The sequence below is a fragment of the Heterodontus francisci genome, chromosome 16 (assembly GCF_036365525.1).
Source record: "Heterodontus francisci isolate sHetFra1 chromosome 16, sHetFra1.hap1, whole genome shotgun sequence".
NCBI lineage: Eukaryota > Metazoa > Chordata > Chondrichthyes > Heterodontiformes > Heterodontidae > Heterodontus > Heterodontus francisci.
Window position 1 is genome coordinate 98,995,000 of NC_090386.1, and position 19,725 is coordinate 99,014,724.

General features: G+C 44.3%; 1 protein-coding gene across 12 annotated transcripts in view; it reads left to right on the top strand.

The window, feature by feature from the left end:
- ralgapb (Ral GTPase activating protein non-catalytic subunit beta) overlaps window positions 1–19,725 on the top strand; it is a 180,968-nt gene that overhangs the window by 143,094 nt on the left and 18,149 nt on the right. For all 12 annotated transcript variants that reach the window (XR_010976594.1, XM_068048704.1, XM_068048703.1 and 9 more), the window contains 4 exons: window positions 1,856–2,014; window positions 7,655–7,820; window positions 10,657–10,779; window positions 19,174–19,310. Coding sequence is in view for 11 of the 12 variants with exons in the window: in XM_068048704.1 (XP_067904805.1) it covers window positions 1,856–2,014; window positions 7,655–7,820; window positions 10,657–10,779; window positions 19,174–19,310 (585 nt within the window). In the remaining variant the exon portion in view is untranslated. The remainder of the gene's footprint in view (window positions 1–1,855; window positions 2,015–7,654; window positions 7,821–10,656; window positions 10,780–19,173; window positions 19,311–19,725) is intronic.

Consider the following 19,725-nt stretch of genomic DNA (forward strand, 5'->3'; position numbering starts at 1 on the left):
AGGAGGGAAGTTGCGCGGCCGAGAGCTGGCAGGTGGACAGAGGTGCGGGGAAGTGGGGAGTGAACAGCTGGAGAGCAGGTTGGCATGAGCAGGGAACAATCGGGCTGCGAAGTGGCGGGGAGCAGTGAGGTCTGGAGCGAGCGGCTAAGGGGTGGGGGGGGTGGGGAAGCGACCGGTGGGGTGGAAGGGGAGAGAGCGGCCAGTGGGGCGGGAGCTGGTTGCTGCTTTCAGGTGAAATCAGTCCTGGTCAGTCATATAAACAAATCACATAACAAATTGGCAGCAGATTTTATACTCTGCCCGATTTTATTTTCCATTGATCGGGTGCAAATTCGCTATCTTCCAATGGAAATTCAGTCATAAAATTCCTTTTGTATTTAATAGGATTACTGGAATCTTAAATGGATCTGAGGATTGCAGTTAGTATCCTATAACTGCAAAGTTGCATATTACTGGGCTTCCATCCAACTTAATGTAAGGTTAGTTTGCTAGAACGATCTAGCCATAAGCATTTCATGTGATATATTGAGCAACGCCATCTTTAATCCTGGCAGCTGCCTGAACGTCGTAGACACTGACGTTCCAGTTGAAGAGCCTGCATTTGCGCATGTACTGCGCCACCCAGTGTTGCGTTGTCAGCAAACACAGCCATTAAAAATAAAAGTGGACCAGGCTGATAGGCCAGAATGCTGGGGTCAAGGCCACTGCACTGCTAGGGGAAAAACAGGACAAGTGAAGTAGGTAATTTAGGACTAGGACCCAAGGCTCAAAATCAGGTGGCTGCAAATGGATAGGGGGAAACCCACAAAAAGTGTAGGATATTTCGGGTCTCCTTTTATTGAATGTAAAAACTAAAATCGGGTCTAAAAGACTGTCTTCATATATTACACATGTCGGCAACTTGCTCCATAGGCCAACAGCTCTTGTTGGAACTTTTGGCAGCTATCCTAGTTCTGTACTTGTGTAAAGTACATCTGAACTCTTTTGTTCTAACCTTTCGAGCTCAAATATCCAATTCTCATGGAATGAATCGAATTCTTACATTATCTCAAGGCCTCAATCAAATCTCCTTGAAGTCCACATTTTTGCAGAGTAAAAAGCCCCAGCTCTCTCATCTTTTATTGGTACCTGAGGGCATTTAAGCTGGATAAAGTTTGTTTTTCTTTGAAATTATCAGCAGCCTTACAAAGGAGCACCTAAAATCATTCAGACAGGGGAGTGTGGCACTCTTCCCTTCTCCCTCCTCCACCAATGGGTGGCGGGGGGGGTGTGGTGACCGAACTTTCTGACCTGGTAGACAACTTACATACACAACTCGTGCTGTAGGCACCTGGCATGGGTATTTAAATGATGTGCTCACTGCCCATGGATTTTCAGGGGTGGGGTGTCTAGTGGTTCCATTTACGTGATGCATGTCCTTAGCATTTGCTGTTCTTGCAATAGTTTATTTTCCTATCTGCTGTCTCTTTGTTCCGTTGTGAGCAATTTTCTAAAAATATAAGTAAAATTTTAATTTCAGAAACTCTTGCGTATATTCTACTCCCTCCCTAACAACACTGGGTGTACGTTCCCCTCATGGACTGCAGCGGTTAAATGTGGTGGCTCAACAGCACCTTCTCGAGGGCAATTAGGGCTGGGTGATAAATGCTGGCCTTGCCAGCGATGCTCATATCCAATGAGCAAATTTAAAAAATAAATTGGATGGTTAGGTGTCTGTTTATGGAGTAGTATTTGGTCACTTGTGTGCCCCAAAGACGACTTCTCCACCACTCTGATCATCTGCACTAACCACCCCTCAACATCATTCATTATTCTACGGATACTCATTTACAATTGTGTTTATACACTTTGCTAGGAGCCAGGTAACAGCCGCCTTCCACCTCATCTTATTGCACTTGACTCTACGCTTGCTGGCTTTTTTGATGATGTCGGCTACTTGGACTTGCTGCCTTGCAGGCCTTTTGAAACTGTCTTCATATTTTACATGAAACCTGGACAAAAAACTAGCCAAGAGGTAAGGACCTTGTTTGTCTATGTAAATTGGCAATAAAGAAAATGAATTTAATCCTTAATTATATCAGAGGTGTCGAGGGTGAAATTTAATTGGTTTGAGTGGAGCAAAGTCCTGAGATTGAATCATTGCCTAAAATTCACTACTCGATATTTGTTCTTGTACAGGCCAACTGTCTGTATTTTATGTGAACACTCAACATTTTTACCCAGTGTCTGCTTTGTCCCCATTCTGGCTCCAGAACTGATATGCAGTCTGTATACAGCCACCCTTGTTCAAGCTTGCCGATTCCTACACTACCATTTGTAACAGGTGTGTTCAGTTGCCTCGTCATATGCTGAAACAGGAGGAGTCATGGCTCGTGTTTGGGTTGAAGAGAGGGTGCAGACAAACAGTTCTGAAGTTGATTGGTTCGCTCAATATTAAGAGCGTAGGTGAATGGTTTATCTGTCTGATTTATTCACAATGACAATGCGCTAAACTATAAAAGTTTAATCAGCAGGACCCTTTGTAATAGAATCACAAATTAAGGCCACAGAATAATATCTAATTACTGTCAGGAGGTAGATATCTTGCAGAGTAATTGAATTGCTTGAAATGCAGGATTAATGTGGCAATCTTTGCTCTACTGTTCAACAATGAGAACGCTACGACAAATTATAACTAGATTTCTTGTATTGAGATGAACATGTAGTTTGTGATTTTCCTGTTGGAGTAGACTTTTAAGGTTGCTGTTACTAATTTTTTTCATGTAATTTGTTATCTTCATGTTAGTGCACCCAATCTACAACTAACAGACACTTCTCCATCAAAGTATTTATTTTATATAATTTCAATAGTTTGAAAATGCAAATGCACACTTGTAAATTGCCCTTGCTGGAGCTCGGTAAAACCACATTGGGCTTGAACTCGACTAAATTATTTTTAATTTTCATTTTATTGAACATTTAAGCAAATATTTTCAGAAGGTAACCTATACTGATGCACCTAGGTAAACACGCTGCACTTGGAGCATTTTAAACCTGTATTACGAAGCAGCTTAGATAATATGTATCATGAGAGCTGTGCCATTGACCATATGTGGCATTTGATGGTTTTTTGCCTTGTATTTGGCATATCATGAAAGACCATAATTGAAATGTTGCCATTTGATCTTTTCAAAAACTAGACATTGGAATTGCTTTGACTTGGGTAAGAGTATAAACATAAATAAGAGCAGGAGTAGGCCATAAGGCCTCTTGTGCCTGCTGCTGCCATTCAATAAGATCAGAGCTGATCTGATCTTGGCTTCAACTCCATTTTCCGCCTGTTCCCCATAACCCTTGGCTCCCCAATAGTTCAAAAGCTTGTCCATCTCAGCCTTGAATGTATTCAATGACTCGGCCTTCACAGCTCTCTGGGGTAGAGAATTCCAAGGATTCACGACTGAGAAGCAATTCCTCCTCATTTCTGTCTTAAATGGGGAACCCCTTATTCTGAAACTATGCCCCCAGTTCTAGATTCTCTATGAGGGGAAACATTCTCTCAGCATCTACCCTGTCAAGCCCCCTCAGAATCTTTTGTTTCATTAAGATCATCTGTCGTCATTCTTACCTGCAATGAATATAGGCCCAACCTGCTCAACCTTTCCTCATAAGATAGCCACTTCATCCCAGGAATCAACCTAGTGAAGCTTTGCTGAACTGCTTCCAATACAAGTATATTCATCTTTAAATAAGAAGACCAAAACTGTACACAGTATTCTAGGTGTAGTCTCAACAATGCCCTGTACAGTTGTAGCACAACTTCACCTCTTTTATACTCATCCCCTTGCAATAAAGGCCAACATTCCATTTGCCTGCCCAATTACTTGCTGTACCTGTGCAAACTTTTTGTGTTCCATGTGCGAGGATCCCTCTGTATCGCAGCATTCTGTAGTCTCTCTCCATTTAATAATTTGCTTTTCTATTCTTCCTACCAAAGTTGACAACCTCACATTTATCTACATTATATGCCATCTGCCACATTTTTGCCCACTCATTTAACATGTCTATATCCCTTTGCAGACACTGTGTCCTCCTCACAACTTGCTTTCCTACCACTCTTCGTATCATCTGCAAATTTGGCTACAATATACCCAGTCTCTTCATCCAAATCATGAGTATGGTTTGTAAATAGTTGAGGCTCCAGCACTGATCCCTGTGGCACCCCAATAGTTACAATTTGCCAACCTCAAAATGACATGTTTAACCTGACATTCTGTTTCTTGTTAGTTAGCCAGTCCTCTATCCATGCTAATATATTACCTTCAACACCATGGGCTCTTAACTTGTGTAGTAACCGTTTTAGGTTTTGCTGCCACCGCCTACGAGTTCCCCTGCAAGTCGCACATCATTCTGACTTAGATCTGTATCACCATTCCTTTACTGTCACTGGGTCAAAAACTGGAAACGCCCTTTCTAACAGCACTCTGGGTGTGCCTACACCAGATGAACTGCAGTGGTTCACCATCACCTTCACAAGGGCGATTAGGGATGGGCAACAAATGCTGGCCTTTCCAGCAAGGCTCACGTCCCATGAAAGAATTTTTTTTAAAAACCTAATTGAATGCCTTTTGGAAATCCAAATATGCTTCATCTACTGGTTTCTTTATTCACCGCGTTCATTACATCCTCAAAGAGCTCCAATAAATTTGTCAAACATGATTTACCTTTCATAAAACCACATTGACTTTGCTTGATTGTATTATGATTTTCTAAATGCCCTGCTCCTACTTCCTTTATAATGGGTTCCAGTATTTTTCCAATGACAGATGTTAGGCTAACTGGCCTATAGTTTCCTGCTTTCTGTCTCCCTCCTTTCTTGAATAGGGTGCAATATATTTGCAGTTTTTCAATCTGCTGGGACCTTTCCAGAATTGAAGGAATTTTGGAAGATTACAACCTCATCTCTGCAGCCACTTCTTTTAAGACCCTAGGATGCAGGCCATCAGGTCCAGGTGACTTGTCAGCCCGTAGTCCCATAAGTTGCCTGGTACATTTTCTCCACTGATCGTGATTAAGTTCCTCTCTCCCTTTTGCCCTCTGATTTTCTACTGCGACTGGGATGCTTTCAGTGTCTTCTACCTTGAAAACAGAGACAAAATATTTGTTTGTCTCTGTTATTTCCTTGTTTCCCGTTATTACTTCCCGAGTCTCATCCTCTAAGGGACCGATGTATACTTTAGCTGCTTTCTTCAGTTTTATATACTTATAGAAGCTTTTACTTTTTTTTAAATGTTTCTTGCTAGTTTACTCTCAATCTATTTTCTCCCTCTTTTTTTAGTTATCCTTTGCTGGTTTCTAAAATTGTCCCAATCTTCTGCTCTGCCACTAACCTTTTCAACATTGTACACCTTTTCTTTAAATTTAATACCATCCTTAACTTCCTTAATTAGCCACGGATGGTGCATCCTTCTCGTAGAGTCCATCTTTCACAATAGCATATTTATTGCGAATTATGAAATATCTGCTTAAATGTCTGCTACTGCTTGTCTATTATCTTACCTTTTAATTTATTTTCCAAGTCAGTTTTAGACAACTCTGTCTTCATGCCTTTCTAATTGCTTATATTTAAGTTTAGTTTAGTTTAGAGATACAGCACTGAAACAGGCCCTTCGGCCCACCGAGTCTGTGCCGACCATCAACCACCCATTTATACTAATCCTACACTAATCCCATATTCCTACCACATCCCCACCTGTCCCTATATATTCCCCTACCACCTACCTATACTAGGGGCAATTTATACTGGCCAATTAACCTATCAACCTGCAAGTCTTTGGCATATGGGAGGAAACCGGAGCACCCGGAGGAAACCCACGCAGACACAGGGAGAACTTGCAAACTCCGCACAGGCAGTACCCAGAATCGAACCTGGGTCTCTGGAGCTGTGAGGCTGCGGTGCTAATCACTGCGCCACTGTGCCGATTAAGACACTAGATTCAGACCCAGGTTTCTCACCCTCAAACTGAATGTGAAAGTCATCATGTTATGATCACCCTTCCCTATAGGATCTGTTACCATAAGGTCATTCATTAATCCTGTCTCATTACACATTACCATATCTAAAATAGCCTGTTCCTGGTTAGTTCCACAACATATTGTTATAAGAAACTGTCCCAAATACACTCTATGAACTCATCCTCAAGGGTACCTATGCCAATTTGATTTGTCCAATCTGTACAAAGATTAAAGTCGCCCACGATTATTGCAATACCTTTCTTACAAGGCTTCATTATTTCTTGATTTATACTCTGTCCTACAGTGTAGTTACTGTTAGGGGGCCAATAGACTACTCTCACCAGTGACTTCTTTCCCTTGCTATTTCTTATCTCCACCCAAACTGACTCTACATCTTGATCTTCTGAGCCAAGATCATTTCTAACTACTGATGTCATCCTTAATTAACCGAGCTACTCCACCTCCTTTTTCCTTTCTGCCTCTCCTCCCAAAATGTCCAATATTCAGTTAACCTTGTAACCATGTGTCTGTAATGGCTATGAAATCATACCCACTTATTTCTATTTGTGTCATCAATTTATCTATCTTGTTATAAGAGCTGCATGCATTCTGATAAAGAGCCTTTAATTTTGTCTTTTTACCATCTTTCCTCCTATTTTCTGGCGCACTCTTGTTTGTACACTTTGTCCCTTCCTGTCACACTCTGGTTATCATTATCCATATTGCTATACTTCCTTGTTCTTTCTCCAACTTTCTAAATTTCCCCTCATTTAAACCTTCTGCCCCCCTCCCCCGCCACCCCAACAACTATTTAATTTAAAGCCCTTTCTACAGTCCTAGTTATTCTAAACTGGTCCCAGCATGGTTCAAGTGAAGCCTGTCCGAGTGGAACAGCTCCTCCTTTCCCCAGTACTAGTGTCCCATGAATTGAAACCCATTTTTCTGACACAAATCTTTGAGCTATGCATTCAACTCTCTGATTTTATTGACCCTGTGCCAGTTTGCTCGTGGCTCAGGTAGTAATCCAAAGATTATTGCCTTTATGGTTCTGCTTTTTAATTTAGACCCTAAATTTAATCCCTCAGCAAAACTTCTTTTAGTCCTACCTGTCGTTATCTATGTGGACCAGGACAATTGGATCGTTAACCCTGGCACTGGGCAGGCAACACAGCATTCGGGACTTGCGCTCTCAGCTGCAGAGAACAGTATCTATCCACCTAACTAGACTGACCCCTACCACTACTATCCTTTTTGCTTCCCCAACTTGAATGCCCCCCTGCACAACGCTACTGTGCTCAGTTTGCTCATCCTCTGTGATTTCGTCCACACGGGCTGCAAGAAACTCGTACCTGTTGGCTAAGTGGATCCCCATACCTGCCTCACTGGTCTGATGTCACACCCACCTGTCCCTGACCACGGACCAAATCCGAAGTATTTAACCTAAGGGGTGTGACTACCTCTCGGAGCAAAGTATCCAGTTAGCTTTCTCCCTCAATGATATTCATTCTTAAAGTGCATTTGAATCCAGCAACTTCATCTGCTTCATTCAGATTAAGGCAATGATCACAGAACACTCTCCAGCTCCCAGGTAGCCTCCAGTTGTTTCATTAATGGGTTTGTGAAGTGAATTGCCTTTATTTGACTCTCTTCCTTGGCTTTTCAGATTCTCAAGAATGTGGAATCCTCCAGTAATGTGCAATCTCATTTCTTGGAATTTCTCCTGTCATTGGGATGGCCAGTGGATGTTGGAAAGCACCCAGGCTGGACTGGACATGTGTCAACCAGCTGGCTAATTAATACATGCAATGGCAGTGAGGGGAAAGAACAAGGTATGTTATCAAGATAGAAAGGAAATCCCCAGTCACTGGAAATCTGACATTAAAAATACTGAAATTAGGAAATGCACCCCTTGTCAATTAACATCTGACAAATAGCCTTGTACCACATGGCGCATTATCACATTTCTGAGAAGTATTCCAAAGAGGTTCAGTTACAAGAAATTATTTTGAAATGCAGATAGTATTTGGTGGCACTTTTGCACACTCCAAAGTCCCACAAACAACCTTGAGATAAATAACTAGATTTGTTTTGGTGTTTACAACATAGCAGGAGGCCATTTGGTCCATTGTGCCTGTGATGACTCTCTGCGAGAGCTCTCCATTTAGATCTATTCCCCTGCTCTTTACCAAATACCTTTTAAATGTTTCTTTTATCCATTTCTCTCTTCAAAGCTATTCTAGATTCTGCTTCTACGACTGAGACTGATGAGAGCAGGAACAGGAGGAGGCCATTCAGCCCCTGATCATAGCTGATCTGCATCTTAACTCCATTTATCCGCCTTGGTTCTGTATCCCTTAATACCCTTGCCGAACTAAAATTTATCAATCTCAGTTTTGAAATTTTCAATTGACCCCCAGTCTCAACATCTTTTTGGGGGGAGAGAATTCCTGATTTCAACTACCCTTTGTGTCAAGAAGTGCTTCCTGACATCAGCCCTGAACAGCCTAGATCTAATTTTAAGATTCTGCCCCCTTGTTCTGGGTTGCCCAGCAGAGGAAATAGGGTAGATAAAGAGAAACTATCAACTCCTTTAATCAGCTTAAACACTTCAATTAAATCACCCCTTAATCTTCTATACTAATGGGAATACAAGTCCCATCTATGCACCCTGTCCTCATAATTCGCTCCAAATCAGAAACGATCCTTGATGCCTTACTGGGTCAATTTCCGACAATTCCCTATCTGGCAGCATTGCAGGAAGATCATCAACATAAGGACAGCAGCCATTCAAGGAAACACCCCACCACCACTTCCTCTGGGCAAGTAGCGATGAGCAACAAATTCCAGTGTCACTCAAATCCCACAAACAAACATTTATGTTGTTTTAAAAAGAGAATTACAAAGAGATAATAGATTAAGTGAATGGACAAAACTGTGGCAAATAGATTTCAATGTAGGTAAATGTGAGGTCATCCACTTTGGACCTAAAATGGACAGAACATTCTAAATACGAAAAAGCTAGAAACAGTGGAGGTCCAAAGAGACTCCAGGTACACGGATCATTAAAATGTTGCGAACAAATACAGAAAATAATCAAAAACGCTCATAAAATGCTGGCCTTTATATCTAGAGAATTAGAATACAAGGGAGTAGAACTCATGATTCATCGATACAAAGCCCTGGTTAGACCACACCTGGAGCACTGTGAGCAGTTCTCTGCACTACACCTTAGGAAGGATATATTGTCCTTGGAGGGAATGCAGCATAGATTTACCAGAATGATAACCTGTATACCAATGGTTAAAGTACAAGGAGAGATTATACAAACTAGGGCTATGTTCCCTGAAATTAAAAAAATTTAGGGAGTGATTTGATTGAACTTTGAGATATTCAGGGCAACAGAAAGGGTAAATTGGGAGAACCTATTTCTGTTAGATGGGGAGTCTAGGACTAGGGGCATAGACAAAAAATTAGAGCCAGACCTTTCAGGAGTGAAATTAGAAAACACTTCTTCATGCAAAGAGTGATAGGAGTTTGGAACTTTCTTCCGCAAATGGCAATTCATGCTAGATCAATTGTTAATTTTAAATCTGAGATTGATAGATTTTTGTTAACCCAAGCTATTAAAAGATATGGGACAAATGTAGCTTTTTTTATTCTTTCATCGGATGTGGGCGGTGCTGGCAAGGCCGGCATTTCTTGCCCGTCCCTAATTGCCCTTGTGAAGGTGGTGGTGAACTGTCTTCTTGAACGCTGCAGTCCATCTGGTGTAGGTACACCCACTGTGCTGTTAGGGAGGGATTTCCAGGGTTTTGATCTAGTGACAGTGAAGGAACAGTGATATATTTCCAGATCAGGACAGTGTGCAGCTTGGAGGGGAACTTGCAGGTGGTGATGTTCCCATGCATCTGCTATCCGAATTCTTCTAAGTGGTAGAGGTCGCAGGTTTGGAAGGTGCTGTAAGAAGGAAACTTGGTGAGTTGCTACAGTGCATCTTGTAGATGGTACACACTGCTGCCACTGTGCGTCGATGGTGGAGGGAGTGATGGTTTAAGGTGGGGTGCCAATCAAGCGGGCTGCTTTGTCCTGGATGGTGTCGAGCTTCCTGAGTGGACAGCTCATGCGAGCTTCCTGAGTGGACAGCTTAGCTGAGCTCATTCAGGCAAGTGGAGCGTATTCCATAACACTCCTGACTTATGCCTTGTAGATCGTGGACAGGCTTTGGGGAGTCAAGAGGTGGGTTACTCGCCACAGAATTCACAGCCTCTGACCTGCTGTTGTAGCCACAGGATTTATGTGGTTGCTCCACTTCGGTTTCTAGCCAATGGTAACCCCCAGGATGATGATGAGGGTTCAGTGATAGTAATGCCATTGAATGTCAAGGAGGGATGCTTAGATTATTTCTTATTGTAGATAGTCATTGTCTGGCACTTGTGTGCCACTCCTCCGCCCAAGCCTGAATGTTGTCCAGGTTTTGCTGCATATGGACACGAGCTGCTTCAGTATCTGAAGAGTTGCGGGTTAGGTCGCGGATCAGCCTTGATCTCCGTGAACGGTGGAACAGGCCTGAGAAGCTAAATGGTCTACTCCTGTACCTATGTTCCTAGTTTAGCCTTACCAATTTTTGGGCAAATTTTTTATGATCCTTTCATTCTATACTTTCAGAGGAAATGGTGACACCTGAAGACACGGGCGGAGGCATTTTTAATGGAGAGAAAAAAGCACTGTATTATGCTGATGCCTTGACTGAAATTGCCTTTGTAGTTCCCTCTTTTGTGGAGTCATCCAGTAAGTCAAAATTCGGTTATTTGGGAAAACCTTTTATACACATTTTATACACCAGAGAGTTTAGTTTCCTGTGCTATCACACCGCCTGACCCTTTCACACAAAAATCCTTTGTGCATTAAATAATACATAAAAATGTTTTTACATGAACCTGTTGAACAGTGCACTATAGGGGGTTTCTGTTTTCCATCAGTGGTCCAGATTAATGAACTGCAAGTAATTCATACGTGTGATTGTCGCATTTATTGGTGCAAATTGTCAACCTTAAACTTAGAATTGCAGGTAATCACAGAATAAATATTTTAACCCTGTTTACTTATGTAAACTTACAACCAGAACATGATGTTAAGATACCATGGTATAGGAAGATCAGTGTCCAATTGGATAAAAAAATTGGCTTAAGTACAGGGGAGGTGACTCTTAAATGCCCTCTGAAATGGCTGTAGCAAGTAACTCCGTTCAAGGGCAATAAATGCTGGCCTAGCCAGTGACGCCCACATCCCACAAATGAATAAAGAAAAAGAAAACAGCGAGTCATAGTAAATGCTTGTTTTTCCAGACTGGAAGATGGTAGACAGTGGTGTTTCCCAAGGGTCAGTGCTGGGACCACTGTTTATTTAACTATATATAAATGATTTGGATCTTGGAATACAGCATTGAATTTCAAAATTTGTCGATGACACCAAGCTTGAAGGTGTGGCAAACAGTGAGGATGATATGAACCACCTACAACAGGACGTAAATAGGCTAGCAGAATGGGCAGAGAGATGGCAGATGGAATTTAATACTGACAAGTGTGAAGTGATGCATTTTGGCAGAAGAAATAGGGAGAGGAAATATATACTTAATACCTGTATAACTTTTTTACCAGGTGCCTGCCTTAAACTGGATTTTTCATGTTTGTGCTTTTGGCAAGGGCTGTTCATTACTGTGTTATTAACACTCTCACTGTACTAATGCTTTGTCTTTCACCACACCATTAGCACACTCTCTTTGCCTTTGCCCCATGACCTCCTTGTCAGTTAATCTCTTTGGCCCTCTGTTCTACCACACACCTTCCCTTTTCTTCTCTTGCCCACCAACACCCCCCCCAATCCCCGCTTTACTTGCTTAAAACCTATTGCACTTCTAACCTTTGCCAGTCCTGATGAAAGGTCGCAGACCTGAAATGTTAACTCTCTCTTCTCTCTCCACAGATGCTGCCAGACCTGCTGAGTATTTCCAGCACTTTGTTTTTATTTCAGATTTCCAGCATCCACAGTATTTTGCTTTTATTATATACTTAATGGCACAGTTCTAAAGAGTGTCCAGAAACTGAGTGACCTGAAGGTGCATGTGCATCGACTTCGAAGGTGGCAGGGCATATTGAGAGTGCTTAGTAGAGCATATGGGATCTTGGGCTTCATAAATAGATGCATTGAGTATAAAAGCAGGGAAGTTATGCTGAACCTTTATAAAGCTCTAGTTGGGCCCCAACTGGAGTATTGCATCCAGTTTTGGTCAGCACAATTTAGGAAGAATGTGAGGGTCCTTGAGAAGGTATAGAAGAGATTTACCAGAATTGTTCCAGGGATGGGGGATTTTACTTACAAGGTTAGGTTGGAAAAGTTGGGTTTGTTCTCCTTAGAACAAAGGAGCTTGAGGGGAGAATTAATAGAAGTGTACAAGATTATAGAGTCATAGAATCAGAGAGTGATACAGCACTGAAACAGGCCCTTCGGCCCAGCGAGTCTATGCCAACCAACAACCACCCATTTATACTTCTTTGGCCTCCTTATCTAGAGAGACAATGGATAAGCACCTGGAGGTGGTCAGTGGTTTGTGAAGCAGCGCCTGGAGTGGCTATAAAGGCCAATTCTACAGTGACAGGCTCTTCCACAGGTGCTGCAGAGAAATTTGTTTGTCGGGGCTGTTACACAGTTGGCTCTCCCCTTGTGCCTCTGTCTTTTTTCCTGCCAACCACTAAGTCTCTTCGACTCGCCACATTTTAGCCCCGTCTTTATGGCTGCCCGCCAGCTCTGGCGAACGCTGGCAACTGACTCCCATGACTTGTGATCAATGTCACAGGATTTCATGTCGCGTTTGCAGATGTCTTGAAAGCCGAGACATGGACGGCCAGTGGGTCTGATACCAGTGGCGAGCTCGCTGTACAATGTGTCTTTGGGGATCCTGCCATCTTCCATGCGGCTCACATGGCCAAGTCATCTCGAGCGCCGCTGACTCAGTAGTGTGTATAAGCTGGGGATGTTGGCCGCCTCGAGGACTTCTGTGTTGGAGATACGGTCCTGCCACCTGATGCCAAGTATTCTTCGGAGGCAGCGAAGATGGAATGAATTGAGACGTCTCTCTTGGCTGACATACGTTGTCCAGGCCTCGCTGCCATAGAGCAAGGTACTGAGGACACAGGCCTGATACACTCGGACTTTTGTGTTCCGTGTCAGTGCGCCATTTTCCCACACTCTCTTGGCCAGTCTGGACATAGCAGTGGAAGCATTTCCCATGCGCTTGTTGATTTCTGCATCTAGAGACAGGTTACTGGTGATAGTTGAGCCTAGGTAGGTGAACTCTTGAACCACTTCCAGAGGGTGGTCGCCAATATTGATGGATGGAGCATTTCTGACGTCCTGCCCCATGATGTTCGTTTTCTTGAGGCTGACGGTTAGGCCAAATTCATTGCAGGCAGCCGCAAACCTGTCGATGAGACTCTGCAGGCGCTCTACAGTGTGAGATGTTAAAGCAGCATCGTCAGCATAGAGGAGTTCCCTGATGAGGACTTTCCGTACTTTGGACTTCGCTCTTAGACGGGCAAGGTTGAACAACCTGCCCCCTAATCTTGTGTGGAGGAAAATTCCTTCTTCAGAGGACTTGAACGCATGTGAAAGCAGCAGGGAGAAAGAAATCCCAAGAAGTGTGGGTGCGAGAACACAGCCCTGTTTCACGCCACTCAGGATAGGAAAGGGCTCTGATGAGGAGCCACCATGTTGAATTGTGCCTTTCATATTGTCATGGAATGAGGTGATGATACTTAGTAGCTTTGGTGGACATCCGATCTTTTCTAGTAGTCTGCAGAGACCACATCTGCTGACTAGGTCAAAGGCTTTGGTGAGATCAATGAAAGCAATGTAGAGAGGCATCTGTTGTTCACGGCATTTCTCCTATATCTGACGAAGGGAGAACAGCATGTCAACGGTCGACCTCTCTGCACGAAAGCCACACTGTGCCTCAGCGCCTACCCTGAGGCACAGTGTGGCTTTCGTGCAGAGAGATCGACCGTTGACATGCCATTTATACTAATCCTACATTAATCCCATATTCCCTTCCAGATCCCCACCATTCTCCTACCACCTACCTACACTAGGGGCAATTTACAATGGCCAATTTACCGATCAACCTGCAAGTCTTTGGCTGTGGGAGGAAACCGGAGCACGCGACGGAAACCCACGCGGTCACAGGGAGAACTTGCAAACTCCGCACAGGCAGTACTCAGAATCGAACCCGGGTTGCTGGAGCTGTGAGTCTGCGGTGCTAACCACTGCGCCACTGTGCCGCCCAGAGTTTAAAAAAGGAAAAACTGTTTCCGTTAAGTAATTGTACAGGGACAGGGGGACACAGATTGAAACTTTTGGGCAAGAGATGTGGGGGAGTATGAAGACTAACTTTTCTATGCACCAAACAAAAACAAGAAATGCTGGATTCACTCAGCAGGTCTGGCAGCATCTGTGGAAAGAGAAGCAGAGTTAACGTTTCGGGTCAGTGACCCTTCTTCGGAACTGACAAATATTAGAAAAGTCACAGATTATAAACAAGTGAGGTGGGGGTTGGGCAAGAGATAACAAAGGAGAAGGTGCAGATTGGACCAGGCCACATAGCTGACCAAAAGGTCACGGAGCAAAGGCAAACAATATGTTAATGGTGTGTTGAAAGACAAAGCATTAGTACAGATTAGGTGTGAATATACTGAATATTGAACATCAGCAAGTGCAAACCTGAAGAAAAACAACCTGAAAAAAACAGTGGGTGAGCAAACTGAACAAACTAAGATGAACTGAAATAAATACAAAAAAAGATTGTAAAAAATGTAAAAAGGAATGCCAAAAAAAAAGGAAGAAAAAATAACTAAAAATGAAAGTAAAGTGGGGGGCTGTCATGCTCTGAAATTATTGAACTCAATGTTCAGACCGGCAGGCTGTAGTGTGCCTAATCGGTAGATGAGATGCTGTTCCTCGAGCTTGCGTTGATGTTCACTGGAACACTGCAGCAATCCCAGGACAGAGATGTGAGCATGAGAGCAGGGGGGAGTGTTGAAATGGCAAGCAACCGGAAGCTCAGGGTCCTGCTTGCGGACTGAGCGGAGATGTTCCGCAAAGCGGTCACCCAGTCTGCGCTTGGTCTCCCCAATGTAGAGGAGACCACACTGTGAGCAGCGAATACAGTATACTACATTGAAAGAAGTACAAGTAAATCGCTGCTTCACCTGAAAGGAGTGTTTGGGGCCTGGGATAGTGAGGAGAGAGGAGGTAAAGGGACAGGTATTACACCTCCTGCGATTGCAAGGGAAGGTGCCCTGGGACGGGGACGAGGTGGTGGGGGTAATGGAGGAGTGGACCAGGGTGTCGCGGAGGGAACGATCCCTTCGGAATGCTGACGGGAAGGGAGGGGAAGATGCGACTGGTAGTGGCATCACGCTGGAGGTGGCGAAAATGGCGGAGGATGATCCTTTGGATATGGAGGCTGGTGGGATGAAAAGTGAGGACAAGGGGAACCCTGTCACGGTTCTGGGAGGGAGGGGAAGGGGTGAGGGTAGAGGTGCGGGGAATGGGTCGGACACAGTTGAGGGCCCTGTCAACCACAGTGGGGGGAAATCCTCGGTTGAGGAAAAAGGAGGTCATATCAGAAGCACCGTCATGGAAGGTAGCATCATCAGAGCAGATGCGTCGGAGACGGAGAAACTGGGAGAATGGAATGGAGTCCTTACAGGAGGTAGGGTGTGAAGAAGTGTAGTCGAGGTAGCTGTGGGAGTCAGTGGGCTTATAATGGATATTGGTAGACAACCTATCCCCAGAGATGGAGACAGAGAAGTCGAGGAAGGGAAGGGAAGTGTCAGAGATGGACCATGTAAAGGTGAGAGAAGGGTGGAAATTGGAAGCAAAGTTGATAAAGTTTTCTAGTTCGGGGCGGGAGCAGGAAACGGCACCGATACAGTCATCAATGTACCGGAAAAAGAGTTGGGGGAGGGGTCCTGAGTAGGACTGGAACAAAGAATGCTCGACATATCCCACAAAAAGACAGGCATAACTAGGACCCATGCGGGTACCCATAGCGACACCTTTTACTTGAAGGAAATGCATGGAGTTGAAGGAGAAGTTGTTCAATGTGAGAACAAGTTCAGCCAGGCGGAGGAGGGTGTTGGTGGATGGGGACTGGTTGGGCCTCTGTTCCAGGAAGAAGCGGAGAGCCCTCAAACCATCCTGGTGGGGGATGGAGGTGTAGAGCGATTGGACGTCCATAGTGAAGAGGAGGCGGTTGGGACCAGGAAACTGGAAATTGTCAAAATGACGTAGGGCGTCAGAAGAGTCACGGATGTAGGTGGGAAGAGACTGGACCAGCGGAGAAAAGAGAGAGTCTAGATAGGAAGAAATAAGTTCAGTTGGGCAGGAGCAGGCTGACACAATGGGTCTGCCGGGACAGTCCTGTTTGTGGATTTTGGGAAGGAGGTAGAAGCGGGCTGTCCGGGGTTGCGGGACTGTGAGGTTGGAAGCTGTAGAGGGAAGATCTCCAGAGGAGATGAGGTCAGTGACAGTCCTTTGGACGGTGGCTTGATGTTCGGTGGTGGGGTCATGGTCCAGAGGGAGGTAGGAAGAGGTGTCTGTGAGTTGGCGTTGAGCTTCTGCAAGGTAGAGGTCGGTACGCCATACAACAACAGCACCACCCTTGTCTGCAGGTTTGATGACCATGTCGGGGTTAGACCTGAGAGAACGGAGTGCCTCAAGTTCAGAGGGGGACAGGTTAGAGTGAGTGAGGGGGGCAGAGAAATTGAGACGACCAATGTCTCGCCGACAGTTTTCAATGAAGAGATCAAGAGCGGGTAAGAGGCCAGGGTGAGGGGTCCAGGTAGAGGGAGAATGCTGGAGGCGGGTGAATGGGTCTGCTGGTCGGGGGGAGGACTCCTGGTCGAAGAAGTGAGCCCGGAGGCGGAGGCGACGGAAGAAGAGCTCAACGTCATGCCGAGCGCGAAATTCATTGAGGTGGGGGCGTAAGGGGATAAAACTGAGACCTTTGCTGAGTACAGAACGCTCAGCATCAGAGAGGGGGAGGTCAGAGGGTATAGTGAATACACGGCAAGGGGTCAGATCAGAAGGGGTGGGGTCAGAGGGAAGTGAAGCGGAAGGAGGATCTGGAGGGGCATTAGTCCCCATCAGCTGCTGGAGCTTGCGTTCCTTAACACCTGAAAGGAAGAAAAAAAGTTTTTTGTTAATGCGTCGGATGAGACGTAAGATGAGATGAAACTGCGGAGTAGAACAAATTTGAGATAAGGTGAGACGGTGCTGCTGGAGAGAGAGGTCCAGTGTGTGCATATGGCGGCGCATAGCACTGAGTGTGGATCTCAGGATGCGGCGAGAGTAGCAGTCCGAGGAACGTTGTATTTCTCGGAGATACCTGTGATCCTGGGTGGTTTCAAAGCATGATGGGTGAAACTGCAGTTGGAATCCACGTGGAATCAGTCGGAGCCGGAGACAGTCACTGAGGAAGGAGATGTGGCTGTGAAAACGGGTTTTGGTAGATACCTTATCAAACACCAGGAGGGAAATAGAAAGCAATGAAGGTGAACAAGGTAAAAGAGACAAACGAAAATCCCGTCGGAGAGAAGAGCAGAACTTCTTCAAGGTAGGCATTCCTGGAAGAGAAGTGGCAGTGAATTAAACACTAAAATAAAAGCAAAATACTGCGGATGCTGGAAATCTGAAACAAAAACAAGAAATGCTGGATTCACTCAGCAGGTCTGGCAGCATCTGTGGAAAGAGAAGCAGAGTTAACGTTTCGGGTCAGTGACCCTTCTTCGGAACTGACAAATATTAGAAAAGTCACAGATTATAAACAAGTGAGGTGGGGGTTGGGCAAGAGATAACAAAGGAGAAGGTGCAGATTGGACCAGGCCACATTTTCTATGCAGTGGGTGGTAATGACCTGGAACTTGCTGCTCACAAGGGTGGTGGAAGCAGAGACAATCAATGACTTTGAAAGGAAATTGAATGGCCACTTGAAGGAACTAAACTTGCAGGGGAGTGGAACTGTCTGGATAGCTCCGTGGAGAGCCGGCATGGATGCGATGGACCAAATGGCCTCCTGTGCCGTAAATGACTCTATGATCAAGGGGGAGAGGGGCCTATGTGTAGTGATGCTGTGATTGCATTCCTGAAGATTTGCACTGGGATGGAATTTTAGGCTAATGGTAAACTCATTTGTGTGTTACTGTTTTAGTAGAAATAGTGACCTTCTGAATTCCAATACATTTATTAGCCATAGAAGTCAGAGCGGCTCTCTGCTGCTGCCTGTTATACCGTATTGTTTTGTTGTAAAATTTCCCCATGGTCTTGGTAAAGGTTCCATTGTTCTGATAAGTTCATTTTTCAATTAGATGAACTTCGGATAAATTGCCAATCCAGGATTGTGATAGTTTCAGTTGTAAGTTAGAATAAAATGCCTTCTCAACATCTTAATTGCGCTACAATATTTGATTTTACTTTTTTTTTTAAAAAGCTAAATATCCATACTCTTTCTATCAATTTTTCCCCTCCTTATTGGGTCTATTTCTACAAGCAGCAGTGCCTAAGCATTAACCTTAATGATGAGCAGGATATTTATACATGAGGGCGTTTCAGTCATCCCACCCTCCCCCAATGTCCATGTGCACACTTCAGCCAGGGTCACTGGTTAACAATCAGGCGCAGCAGCCCTGACTGTTTTTTCATTTCCTTCCAGCCCAGAGACTGTTGGTAGAACCCCAACTGCCTGCCGGGCAGAGATTCACTAACTCTGCACAGCCGCAGGGATTGAATCTGAGGCTGTTGTGGTTTGTAAGGGTCAGATGCTCATGTTGAACTATCAGGGGAGTGGTGAAGCTTCATTATTTGAAAAGGCAGATCTCTCTCTCCATTGAAATGAACCCCTGTTGGGCTGCAAAATTGATACTAAGTGTGTTATAAACAGTTTGGAACAAAATGCTCTCTGGAAAGCTTTAATCTTCAATTCATTTAATTGTTATATATCTAGTTAATGTAGTCTTTAATTTATAAATATTGATGGTGCTCTATTTTGTCATAACACAGCCATTGAATCCATAATTTCAAATCTTCCAGTATTGCAGTAAGACTTTTATTTCCCTGTTATGTTTGTAGCTGATTCCTCGGAGAGTGGACTTGCATCGCAGGAGGCAGAGACACAGATGGACCTCCTGCCAAGCTTCCTGAAACAAACTCCACTGACATTGGAGCTCTTTCCAAACCATTCTGAAAACCTTAGCAACTCCCAAAGGGTGAGATTCTCACAGTATAACACGTTATAAAACTGGGCCACTGCATTATATCATAGCTTTGCGATGATTCACCCCATTTCTCTGCTCCAAATCCCTGGTTAGAAAATGATATATGGCCGTATCGTCATTCGGATAAGATGTTAAACTGTGGCTCATGCTGTCTCGCTCCTGCGGTTAAGAGGAGGTTCCGTGACGCTATGCAAAGAGGAGCAGAGACTTCTCTGTAACCTGGCCAACATTCCATGAAAATTGGCCACTTATCTCATTACTGTTTGTAGGATCTGCTATGAGTAGACTTCCTGCCTACATGTTAGCAATCATTATTCTTCAAAGGAATTGTCACCTTGACTCAGTGTTAACACCCTCACCCCTGTGGTTTCTAGGCTGGTGCTTCCAGTGCAGGACTGAGTGCTGC